At 46.0% G+C, this 12,775-nt stretch overlaps 1 protein-coding gene across 1 annotated transcript in view; it reads left to right on the top strand.

Annotated features, from left to right (window-relative positions):
* Positions 1–2,510: 2,510 nt before the first annotated feature.
* LOC144162569 (transmembrane protein 59-like) overlaps positions 2,511–12,775 on the top strand; it is a 28,607-nt gene continuing 18,342 nt past the window's right edge. Inside the window, exons 1-3 of the mRNA XM_077693156.1 lie at positions 2,511–2,905; positions 3,373–3,478; positions 9,499–9,584. Of these exons, the coding sequence (XP_077549282.1) occupies positions 2,753–2,905; positions 3,373–3,478; positions 9,499–9,584 (345 nt within the window). The 5' untranslated portion in view covers positions 2,511–2,752. The remainder of the gene's footprint in view (positions 2,906–3,372; positions 3,479–9,498; positions 9,585–12,775) is intronic.

The following is a 12,775-nucleotide window of genomic DNA, read 5'->3' as shown; positions in this document are numbered from 1 at the left end:
AGGAATACAGGGAACAAACGTTCGATGTCAGCTGTATTTTTTGGAACGCACACAATACAGGGTAGATAAACAGTGCACACGCCAAGACATAAACAATAATCTTTGGTTACTCCACACAAGGACCTTTGGCCTTTATTGTTGGGCCATCACCTAAATATGGTGACAAATGCCAAATTGTACTGTCGATTTTCGTTGATTTGACCCTGTTGGCGCAATAAAATCTGACCAAAAGTGGGAAATTCCATCGACCAAAGTCGACATATGCAGCTTTATATGTGGGACTTCTAAACTTGGTTGAGAGTGGCAAGATCAAATTAACCGAGGTGATATGAACCAGGGTCAACTGTACATGTAGGCCTTAAGTGAGCATTCAGGTGTATAATTAATCGAACCTGTCCTCCACTTCGAGTTGTTGATCAATTCACTCTCGCGCTACAAACTGCTGGCCTCCTGCTTAGCTCAGTTGGTAGAGCGACTGCTCCGGTTAAGCGGTGGTCCCGGGTTCGAATCCTGGACCAGGACGAACTTTTCTTCGACTGCAAAGTTTCTGAGGAAGCTGTACAGCTTTCCTTTGTAGCCGTATGGCTACATTGAGGTGGATGTCAAACTTTCCGTGGCAGGTGTATGATTACACCATCAACACCTGTTGGCATATAGTATTCCCTGTTTGTACCGATACCTTCGATAAAGAAATAACCTTGACTTTCTTTAGTTACAAAGTGCCCAAAAGTGGCATGTGTGGTGCCCAATTTTTTGGCCCTTCAGTAACTTCCCAAGCCATATTGTGCGTTGGGAAGGCGAGCAGCTACAGGTGGGCGTACTTTTATTTTTCATTTTTTTCTGTACCGGTGGTGAACGAGCAAATTCTCATTTTAGCAATTTGATGAAATCGATAGTTGGACAACATACCTAGTTCGCCCGTGTTCACATTATGAGCAAGAGAGCCGTAGCGCTCTTGAAACATCGTTTTTACTTTAACCTTGGTAAGTCACACGTGTGCTACACCTTTTATATTATTTTAGCAATTCTTTTTCAGAAAGTCAATGCTCTGTGATGAGAACCTCTCCATTTGAACAACGTCTAGCTTGCATTGAAACATTAATGCATATCTACATCCTAGGAGACACAAACCAACTTTTGTCGTCTTCAACAAGCGCAGAACCCCACTCCCACCCCGCCACCCCTTTCTTATAATAGGCCTATAGACTTCCCTTCTAATAAAAAACATGCGCACCTCTGTTGCACGACGATGACGACGGCTGAACGCGAAGCTTTCTTGTGAGCGATTCCTTGGTTGTCGTCCGAGTTCGGACTTTGACTCGTTGAGCTTTGACTTAGGCAGTTCTGACTTTTGATCGCAGCGGCTTTGACCCTTTTGCATTTGATTTCGCATGAAAAAATCTTCGTGCTCAACAATCATCATCATTAGATAGAGGGGTGCATCATTTTTCTGTCTAATTTTGCATGTTCATGCATCCCTCTCCAAATATATAAACTGCTTCGACTGTGTGGAAATGGCACAATCGGATAGACATCAGCTTCATAACGCAAAGTACCCAGGTTCGACTCTGACAGCAGGGTGTGTTTTTTTCTTCACTTCACCATCATCGACACAGAAAGTTGGCTTTCTTGCAGTGCGTTTTCGATGTGACATACACCGTCAGTGAGACGTAGAAAGCTTGGCTTTAAAGGTATTCCTTCTTTTTTGGACTTTTATTTTCAGTGCGCAGGCACCATGCACACAGACTTCACGTACTCTTTTCTCCATAATGTTCGAGCGATCAGGTCCTGCAGAATCATTTTGGCGCCCGCTCTTTTCTTTGACATCTTGTTTTTTTTTTAATCGAAAACTCGAGAAGCCATTCTTTTGTGATGGTTTTCAACACGCATAATGAAGCAAAACAGCAAAATCTTGCCCACGAGCACTCGTTCCGGGCGAGAGCCATTGTTTTCCGCGGAGACATTTCGTTCCAAGCGCAACGTCGTTGATTATGTAGTAGTAGTAGTACAAAACTTTATTGATCCATGAATTAGGAGTGTTCCGGGAGTCCAAGTGGTGACCAGGCAACCCGTGCTCTAGATTAGTGCCGCCAATACTTTCACATGGTGATCGTTTTACAAACTCTTCTGTTCGTACTCGTGGCGTAACAGTGGCGTAAATCCAGAAAAATCACAAGGCTGTACTTGCATTGGCGGCCATTTTGTTTTTATAAAAAAAAGGTTATAGAAATATATATTCTAGAAATATATATATATTTCTAGAAATTATAGAAATATTCCGTGCAATGAGAGGGTCAGAAACCCCTGACCACCCGGACCCCCTCTCCCGCGCTCCGAACACAGATGCCCTAGTTCGAATTTGGCGCTCATTTCATTTCTCCTTTTATGTGTTATCGTAGTCTTTTTTTAAAACAAATACACGCCGCATGGCGCGCCTTCGGCGCTTATTATTGTTCGATGCCCTTGCACTGCTTGCACCCGTAAGCGATCGTCGGGGCCTCCCTAGTGCTCGCTCGCTCTCACACAGGTGGCAGTTCCGTTGTTCAGCCGCTGCCACTTTTTTTGTTGCTGTTGCGACGAGAAACCGCCCATCAACCATAGCCAACGCAGTGCGCGTTGCGAGCTGCCGTACCTGCCAGTACGAGACGGTCAGAACGTGCTTGTTTGTTCCCGTGCGAGCACCGTGTTGACCAGTGCCCGTCGTCGTTGCACGCGAGAAGGGTGCGGTGAACGCCATAAGGACACGACGACAATGATCTCCGCTCGCATGGCAGGAGGCCTAGTCGCGTTTCTCGCCCTGGCCGCGGTGGCTTGCAGCGGTGAGCCGCTCCGCAAAATAACCGAGGAGTGCGAAACGTGCGAAGCGCGCTGCGCACTGACGTACCCCCTGCACACTTACCCCAAGGTGAGTTTCTACCTTCGTCAGATCTCTATCTCGACCGGAGGTTGTGTTTACTGTTTGTGGATCGGCGGACGCTATCAGCTGATCTGTTTGGAGGGCAGCGTTAGGTTGCGGAGCGCGCGGATGTAACGCGTTCGCCCAGGTTCGCGCGGAAGCGTTCTCGGAAACGGGATGGAGTGTTTTTGAGCCTGGTGCGCGATATGGCGTCGAGGCGCGGTTACTCGTCGAGCGGCAGTGGCATTCAATATCGCCGTACCGCGTACTGCCACGCAAACCGTGCACAATGGCCTAGACGGTGCGGTGGGACATTCAGTGGCGGATTTGAGGAGCGATTATAATCGCTACGCAAACAGATGGGCGCGCACGCGTCACATTTTTTTGTTTTTTTCTCTGTCGCGCGAAACATCTGTGCTCGTTGGTGTACAGGTGCGCTGAATTTACTTTGCGCATATTTTTGTTCTATTTTGCAGCCCAGCCACCTCGAAGCTTGCAAGAAAGGATGCCGCTTCTTCGCCGTGGCGGGCTTCCGTTCGGAGACCCACGACATGAACGCTACGCATTCGGCCTGCGTGAACGGTACGGCGCAGTGAACAGAACAGCGCGTCGTGATTCACACGCGCTCGGGTTGCGCTGCGGCGCTGATGGGCAGAGGTCGGCAAACTCACTCATGAGTCCACTCACTCAGACTCATTTGGACTCAAACTCACGCGTGAGTTTGAGTTTGAGTGAGCGCGAGGCTAGTGTGGCATGGTGAGTTTGAGCTTGAGTGAGTTTGAGTCGAGTGATCACGACTGAGTTTGAGTCCGATTGAGTTTGAGTCCATTTTGAGTTCTGAGTACATTTTGAGTTTGAGTCCATTTTGAGTTCTGAGTACATTTTGAGTTTGAGTCCATTTTGAGATCTGAGTACATTTTGAGTTTGAGTCCATTTTGAGTTCTGAGTACATTTTGAGTTTGAGTCCATTTTGAGTTCTGAGTACAATTTGAGTTTTGAGTCCATTTTGAGTTTGAGTACACTTTGAGTTTGAGTACATTTTGAGTTTGAGTACATTTTGAGTTTTGATTACATTTTGAGTTTGAGTACATTTTGAGTTCTGAGTACATTTTGAGTTTTGAGTCCGAGCGAGTTCTGAGTTTTGAGCTCAATGTGAGTTTGAGTTTGAGTGAGCGCAGATGTGCTGCTCAGCATTGAGTCTGAGTTTGAGTGAGTGGTGATTCGAAAAAAAAAAATTGTGAGTGAGTTTGAGTGAGCCGCGCCAACTTTGCCGAGGTATGCTGATGGGCGTTGGGTATCTGGCGCCCGAAACCCTTTCCCTTTTTCCTCGCCGAGGTGATGTCGAGAACCCTTGGTTTGCTGATTATGGCTTGATAATGGCGAGCACAAGGGTTTGTTTCGTGCTCGACGAAAGCGGGAGCTACACAGTGTGATCACAAAGGCTGCTGAGGCCGCGCAAGTGGCTACAGCTGCTGCGGCGACCTTGCTACGCATTGTCATAGCTTTGTGGCTGCGGTGCCGAGACTTGCGCAAAGCACACGATTCAACAGAGCGCCTGTCATTTTTGTGAACCTGTAGCGCATGCGTGTTCAAGAGGAGTTCGTTGTCTCGTACAGTAGTGTCTTTCCGAGTCCTGCGCTGGTATTGTTTTGCGGGAGTACCAGACGGATAATCGTATTGTCGAATGAACAATGTATGGGCTCTTAAACCTGTTTTAAGGCCCCTAGAGTGCAGTGCTGAGTCAGCGATAATGTGCATTTTATAAGTTTTGATGCGGCCGTCCGGTGGCCTTGGTGCTGAAATTTGGCACTAAATAGAGCATAGCCTTTAATGACACTAACACCGACAAATGTTAGCGCATTTTGTAATGCATACGTCGCCATCAGTCATGTTGCAGCATACTATTGGAAAATTGCACAACCTTTCATGTTTCAATTGTGGATTGACGTCCTCATATCCTATTGTGAATATTGTTTTCAACTGCAGCTGAAGGTCATCGAAATTGCCAGGCACCATTTGCTTAAATTTTTGCTCTTCTCAAAGGTGTGGTAAAGGTCAAGGGATCTCTCTCTCAAATATTAAACGCACATTTGGACTGATTTTAAGTCCAGGCTTCTGAGAGATGTCTGAAATGACGCACAATACTGTACACCAAAAAACTATTTTTGCCTTCAGTTATTTGAGCAAGTCTTATTTCCTTGTATGAAGGACTAGGAGGCAATACACGAGCTGCTAATGGAACACACAGGAAGGCAAGCAGGAGCAGACTGGAGGGGCACTTTATCCAAATAGAGCTTTTTTACTGCTTTATGGCTTTACTGGCTGTGTTTTTGCAAGCGGTCGCTGCTACTTTTGTGGGCGGCTGCTTCTGATTATTTGGAACGAAATGTTAGCAAGCTAGATTACAACAACGGGGATAGGGGGGAGGTTGATGAAGTCTGTATTTTCTCGACAACCCAGAAATGTCTATTGTTCACTCGTTGACACCGAAACGTGATATCTACGTAGAGCAGTTATAATAGGTAACAAAGCATCGAGCACTTTACGTCTCATCTTTAGTGTATTTGTTTCTTATTTATTTACACTACTTTGACGAATACTAAAGAGCGGCTACAAAGCAGAGTAGTGTGGCAATACCACAGTAGTGTATTGGCTAACACCTTATAAAAAATGTCCACTTGTACATTTATCACTGTCGAAAGGAAGCAAGTGATGAGGATAGTGAAAGGACGTGTTTGCCAATTGGTAACTGATGATTTTGCATTCCATACACCATAAGAGAACGCCTAGGTGACTGCACAGTTTTTTAAAGCCTAATGGTGATGGTCTTAACGGTGAGCATCAATATACTTTGGTCTAAATTTAGTCAAAGAAGGCAGCCTAACTTTAAAGAACATCCCAGCTGTTGTTCAGTGGTAAATGCTCAGCAAAAGTTGCAGTGTGAATGCCAGACAACTGGCTCGTTCAGAGCCGGTTTGTTTAATCATGGTGTCATTTGTAGTCTGCGCCTCTCAGCTTGATCTTATGACAACAGTTTCCCCGTTTTTTTTCTTTCAAAGCTTTTTTACTTTTATTGCCATTTTAGTTGTGATGAATTTTATTTGCATAATGTTATGTTCTGTGATACTTTGTTCGAACATGTCACGCACATCAGCTTGGCTGGAAATATATGTGCATTTGGCATTTGTGTTAGCATGTTTTACATGCATACACATGTGCAAATCAGATCAGCATATATTGAATTTGAAAGGGTTGAAAAAAAAAAGTTCATGTGTAATTGGTAGTTCGGTGAACGAATACTCCTCTCGGCAGTTAATGAAACAGTTGATGGTGATGATGATGATGATGATGCATATGGTAATTCATTGTTCAAGACTTGCGTTTTTTTTTTTAGCTCTTTACCCTTCGTCGGCCTTGCGCCATTAAAAAACCAACAAACACCATCAAAATTTGCAGCATCCAATAGATGCTAAAATATCCCAGTTTGATATGAACAAGTTGACTGCACCATGTATATTTTATAAATTATTTTCGAGTTATTTTAGCATGGTTTCGTAATCGTGGGTCGAATACTTGGTGACGACACCTGCAGGCAAGTCGCAGGTTGTAGCTCTGTCTGTTACTAGAAAGCCCACCTGCACCGTAAAAAGCGGCCCCTGACAATGCCGGCCAGCAACCTGACATGGGCTGTTTTTCGAAGCTGTTTTTCAAAAAGCGAAGGCTGTGACTTTTGTGACCTAAGCTTTCTAAAGCCCGTAGGCAGGAAGTGTGGCGCGCAATAAATTTAGCCGCATTGCATTCGTAGCACCAACAGGAAGCAGGGGATGCAGGAGTTGGGCCAAGCACAGGCTTCGATGGTGGTCGGTGGGCCGCCGTCAACCGTGCCCTTTTTTCTGCCGCTCTCTTGCTCGTTCCCATTTGTCGATTGACTTTGCTCACCTTTTCACGAAGCACAGAGAGTTCAGTTGCGCGAAAATGAAAAACGTTGTGCGTGATAGGAAGGGTTGTTTCTGCAGCCCGTGGCCAATTTTTGTTCGACTCTTCTGGCCTGTCATTTTAAGTGGTAATTTCAAGCTGTGGCAGCTGTCCTGATAGTGTAATACCCCTGTCAATGTCATTTAGAGCAGATCTCATTCGCTCGAAATGTCATTAATTCGGCGTTACATGAGAATATCGAATGACATTTGAGGCGAAGAACATTAGCGGATAATTGAGGCTGGGAAGCTCATTCAGCAGCTAAATGAGTAGCCTTGACAGCAGTGTCGCGTCTCTAGAGGAGGAAGTTCAGTAATAAACCAAAGAATGCCATTTCTAAAAACTGTTAGCAAACTCATATTTCCCCCTTCATGCGGTTTTTCAAATGAAGAAAGACAAGCAAGTACTAGCAAAAAAAGAAAATCTCGACGGATTTTTTGCGGACTTGTCTCGACTTGTGATGTCTACTGATATCGCCTAAACCAGTGATTTTCTTATTTTTATTTTTAAAAACAATCCTTTATGTTTAAAACAATGTTCTGTATAAAAGCATTCTCGATGCACTTGAAATATAATTTCGTGATTTAGCGAGCTCGCTAATCGTAACCGCTATCACAATCAAATGACATTTGTTTTGCCGTGTAGACCCGTACGGCCAAACCGAATGTCAGTAACAGCTAATGTCATTCACTTTGAATGACATTAGATTTGCCGTGTGACAGGGGTATTAGAATTCTTGCCACAGCGCTAGTCAGTGCTGAAATGATTTTATAGGGAGGTTTTTTTCTAAATCTTTCACGGCCTTACTCAACATACCCCAGTTTCGAAACTCTCCTTAGGCTCCACATATCAAAAGCCGTTCTGCAGTTAGCCCCCCCTGTGGTGGAGACAAACAGGGGCAGGCAGAGGGCAAGTTGACTGTCCTGCCATCTGTGGGCAGAAAGTGCAAGTAGTGCTCAAGTGCTTGCAGCTGCTGCCGTAAGCCATAACTGCGGAAACAGTACCCAATGTAGCATTTCCCAGTTTTAAAAGCAAGCCTTATTTCATTAGGTTGTATTTTCAAGTAACTGCTCAGCAAGGTTCTGCTCTGCGCAAGTTGTGTTTCTTGAGGCACAAACTCTGCAAAACACCTCCAAACGTTAAATTACTGGGTTATCTCTCACTTGTTCGCCCTAAACTTGAATATGCATGCATTGTATGGGATCGGTTCACTGATGCTAGCATTAAAAAACTCAAAAGGATTCAAAGAAAAGCCGTTTAAAAAACTCAAAAGGATTCAAAGAAAAGCCGTTAGATTCGTTTTCTCTTAATTTTCCCCATTAGATTCCCCCTCTGACCTTTATGCAAGCTAACCTCTTCAACTTCGAAGGAAACAATTTCACCTGGATTTTCTCGTGCGACTGATCAACAAACAATTGGCCATTGACGTCACTCTGTATCTATTCCCTCTAATGAGACGACCAATGCGTCATCACCACCCTCATTCACTAACGCCCTATTTCGCTAGAACTGACACGTTTAAATTCTCTTTCTTTCCTCGTACAGTAGCTGACTGGAATTCTCTTACAGAGCCTGCATCTCTTTCAAAATAGTGTTCGTTGCTACATTTGTTTCACTGTGTTCATGTTCCATTGTATTCCTTGCTTTGGAGACTATGTAAATATCCACCCTGCATGGACCTTCAATGGCCCGCAGTTTGAACTAAATAATAATAATAAAAATAGTTCAGTTTCTGTCCCCTCGGTGGGACACCAATGCGCTCATCCCTCTGCTTCAGCGAAGCAGGGGTTCTCGAGCTACCTGGGTTCTGAAGCAGAATTTCGCAACTGGTGTATGTTGAAGGACTCTGGTGAACAACGAACTTGTTGCCCAATGCCAGTCTGCAAAAGGCTTGTGGTGTGGGGCGCAGGTGTTTTAGGTTTGGGAAGTTACATCCCAATCGTACATCTTCGTGGCCTAGGGAGACTAACCGGGCCGCTGCTCGCTGGTATACACACGATATTGTGCACCCGCCGCGGTGGCTCAGTGGCTAAGGCGTTGTGCTGCTGAGCATGAGGTCGCGGGTTCGATTCGCGGCCGCCGCGGCCGCTATTCTGATGGAGGCGAAAAGCAAAAACGCCCGTGTGTACAAGGTTTCGGCACGCGTTAAAGATCCCCAGGTGGTCAAAATGAGCCCGGAGCCCTCCACTACGGCGCGCCTCCATCGCCTGCGTTGCGTCGGCGCGTTAAACCCTACAATCAATCAATCAATCACACGAAATTATCCAATTAGTGATTAATTGTTCATCATGGAGTATTCGTGGTGAGGGTCACAGTAATTCCTTGCCTGCTTGCCTGGTCAAGCAGGCTGCTGCTGCATTGGTGTGTACCCGCCACAGTGGGTCAGTGGCTAAGGCGTTGTCCTGCTGAGCCTAAGGACATGAGTCCGATCCCGGCCATGGTGCCCGCTTTTTTGATGGTGGTGTCGTAAAGCGAAAGTGCTTGTGTGCAGAGATTTTGGCACACGTTAGAGAGCTATTTAGAGAGCTTTTTGGGTGTTTTAGAGAGATTTTAGAGGGAGCGTGTTCGTTAGAGAGTTTTAAAGAATTTGAATTTTTTTCACACTGGTGCGCGTGCCTGCTTTGCAGCCTGCACGGAGACTTACCCGAGCGAGCCCAGCTACTACGCGTGCACGGGCGGTTGCGACGAGCAGCTCAGCCACGTCAGGAAGCTGGTGAGTGGCGCCTTTCACTCGGCTCCTGTCCCTTTCGTGGCGGCGCACGACTGCTGCAAAAGGAGCATGTGATTGCGCTCCCGCGTTGGCAGTAGAGAAGGCTTGTACGTCTGCAAGCTGCTTTCTGATATCCCTGAAGCCCGTGTCTTTTCTTTTTTGTCTTCTCGCTTACGCACCGGTCCGTGACCGGAATGCTCCCCTGTCTGCCATTGTGGGGACTTTCGAAAAACGACAAGTTCTCTCGCGCTTCAAATACTTTGAGTTTTCTCTGTTCTCTGTCGTTTTCTGTTTTCCCCCCGTTCCATTGTGTTGTCTCGTCTGTGGCATTTCCTTCTGGATAATGTTCCCCATGCGCTTGCTGCAAATTTGCGTACCTGGCATGTCCGTGCTTGTTGCCAGTGCAAGAAATAGTTCGATTGCATGCGTAAATTGATAGCGGATGTGCAGGAAGGAGTGTGGGCCTTCAAGGGTGCCCAAGATGGTTTGTCGATTGTGCAAGTGACTGACTTTCACCCAAAGGTTGGCAGGAGTTGTGCTGAGCCACAAAAAAAAAAAAAAAAAAAAATGAACTGCTTGAGGTGTTGTCACGTTTTTGAAACAGGGCTGAAACAGACGTTCAAGGGGAGGGGAGCACACATGATTTGCTGCATTTTTTTTAATGCGGCCCTTTCTTTTTTTAAACTGCCTGTGTAACAGTTGGGCTGTTTGCTTCCCGATTCCATCCAATGTTTTCAATTTTAATGCAAAATTTTATTAATTGAGATGACAAGAAAGTCGAATGACTGGTACACTGCCCGTTGTCTTTGGGATGGAGCACTTGTAGTGAGAGCTGTACTCGTTGATGTGGGCGCCTGGTATGGCTGTGAGTTTACAAAATAGTGCAGGAGGTGTTGCGGTTGGATTGCATTAGATCGGTGTAGAAATGCAGTTATCATTGAAATTGCCGCTTCAACACATTCTAAAAATGACATCACATGGAAAGGACATCAAATGGCGACCGGCCTTAATGGTCGAGGCTGTGTGAGCCTAGCTGGCTGGGCGAAATAGAAGTGGAGCCCAGATCTGGTGTGAGATGCGAGAGAACAAACAAATGAATGTGCGAGCACTTATAACCATCAGCCGGATCAGCAATGAAGTGAAGTTGCAGACAAAATTTATATGAAGACAAGTGTTCCTACAAGCTGGATGTTTGTGCAAGTCTGCCCTCTATATAAGCCAGTCCTTTTTAACTTTTTTAAGTACTTTGTGGACAAGCTCACCAGAAACATCATTTTATTTCCTGTCCTAGTTTGTCACCGGCACGTCGTTCTGCTCAGGTTACAGTCTACACTCGTTACAACGGACCCTCTTGATTCGGAAAAATACGTCCGCTGTAGCCGAAGTATGCAGTGTCCGACCGGGGAGGGAGGAGGGGGGGTATGAACCCTAAAGTGGATACTTTGACCGATATTGCATATACATAGTACAGTGCGCAACACCCTTGTCTATAACACTGAGTTCAACTTCAACTAGTTACCTCTCAAAACTGCGTACTGAAACTTTTCACAAAAAACGTTGAGGTCAAAATATATGGTTAAGGTTTCAGAATGACACAGTAGTTTTCTTCAAATGCTTTTTGGCCGAGGCAAGATAAGGCTACAAGTACGAAACCTGTGTTATAGACAAGTGTGTTGCCCTCTGTACATACTTTGTTCTTTCTACACGCCCGCAGCACCTCCGCACACTGTTCGTGAGATGGCAAAGAATCGCGTACACGCAGTTTCCAAAGCTTAGCACCGGCACTTGGAAAAGGCCCGGCGCATGTGGTCGAGCGTCTAAAGACACATGATAAGCTGAGCAAATAAAGCAAGAATATAACTAGGCGCAATTATTAAATAGTTATAAAACATCAGACGTGGCCATCGCAACTAGCTAGGCTCTTTTAAATCCCTTCACGTCGAGGCAGGTTTTCCCAAAACCGTTCTTCAAACAAATCGGATCGCTGCCTCACGTTCCCCCTTGGTAGCTTCCACATTTTTAACGATTGTAGTCTGGTCGTTGAAACAGCTGTTATGAAATAACCTGATGACAGAAAGTTAGACCAGCTGGATTGCGCACGGTTACCGGCAGATTGCACACAATGGATGGGAACCAACACCCCCCCCTTCGCCCCCCCCCCCCCCCCCCCCCCCCAACTTGAGGCATTTCTTACCTTTTTTCGGCATTTCTTACCGAACGGAATGGGAACGATGCATGCGTGATGCGTGGGAATAATAAAGACCGAACTCCACTGAACCCGAGTTTTTTATTACATAAAAAAAACTGACGAGGGCAGACTCGCCTCCGGGTGCACCACTTTGCGTATTCGATAGCGCTGTTTTCAATCTCACCGGACTCGCGTTTATTGGCCGCGGCCTTGTTCTTGACGCTAGAGCGGACCGCCTGCTTAGACAGGCCTGTACTTCTGGCGATGTCGGCCTGTTTTTCCCCATGTTCGACAGCGTTCATTTCGCTTAATTTATCCGACAGTGAAATCAGCTACCTTAAAAAGAAAAGCCACTAGCACTGGCTTAGCTTGGCTGCGCCAACGATCCGGCTGCTAGCAATGTTGCCAGACATAACAATTTTCTTGCCAAACTAATCAAAGAAAAGGCATATCGGGTGCCGGTGCCGCGGAAGTCCCCTATAAACACTCAGTTGAAACAATTTTCGCCTAAAATTTAGTCTGTTGTAGCCGATCGTCTGCTCTAGCCGGGTCCGTTATGAACGGAGTGGACTCCATTTAAAAGGCATGGGGACCAGACAAACCTGCAGAAATGGTCTGTTGTAACCGAAAGTCCGTTGTTGCCGGATCTGCTGTAACGAGCATAGACTGTACTCATCAGAGCTGCCAGAAACACTTCATACAGCAGTGCACCCAAGACCCAGAACTTATAAATTCTCTTCACATTGCTTAGCAGGCAAGCCCCATTGCATTGCAGTGGGTGACCTGTGATGCAACTGGTATCAATCTTGCGTGAAGCTCGAGAGTGAAGTCTGCCACCTTACTCTGTAACTCACGGGCCACCTCGTGATGTCAGCAAAGTGATTTCTTCAGAGGATGGCTCAACAGAAACTTTGACATCTATCTCCACCAGTGTCAGGTGATTCTCGGTCATGCCAGAGAAGCACTGGGCTTCTATACTGCGCTTCTCTTCAGCACGCATTTTGTC

Source organism: Haemaphysalis longicornis, unplaced genomic scaffold (assembly GCF_048455015.1).
Source record: "Haemaphysalis longicornis isolate Haplotype H1 unplaced genomic scaffold, Haemaphysalis longicornis Haplotype H1 scaffold_12, whole genome shotgun sequence".
In the NCBI taxonomy this organism is placed as follows: Eukaryota; Metazoa; Arthropoda; class Arachnida; order Ixodida; family Ixodidae; genus Haemaphysalis; species Haemaphysalis longicornis.
This window is presented reverse-complemented; position numbering and strand designations above follow the sequence as displayed.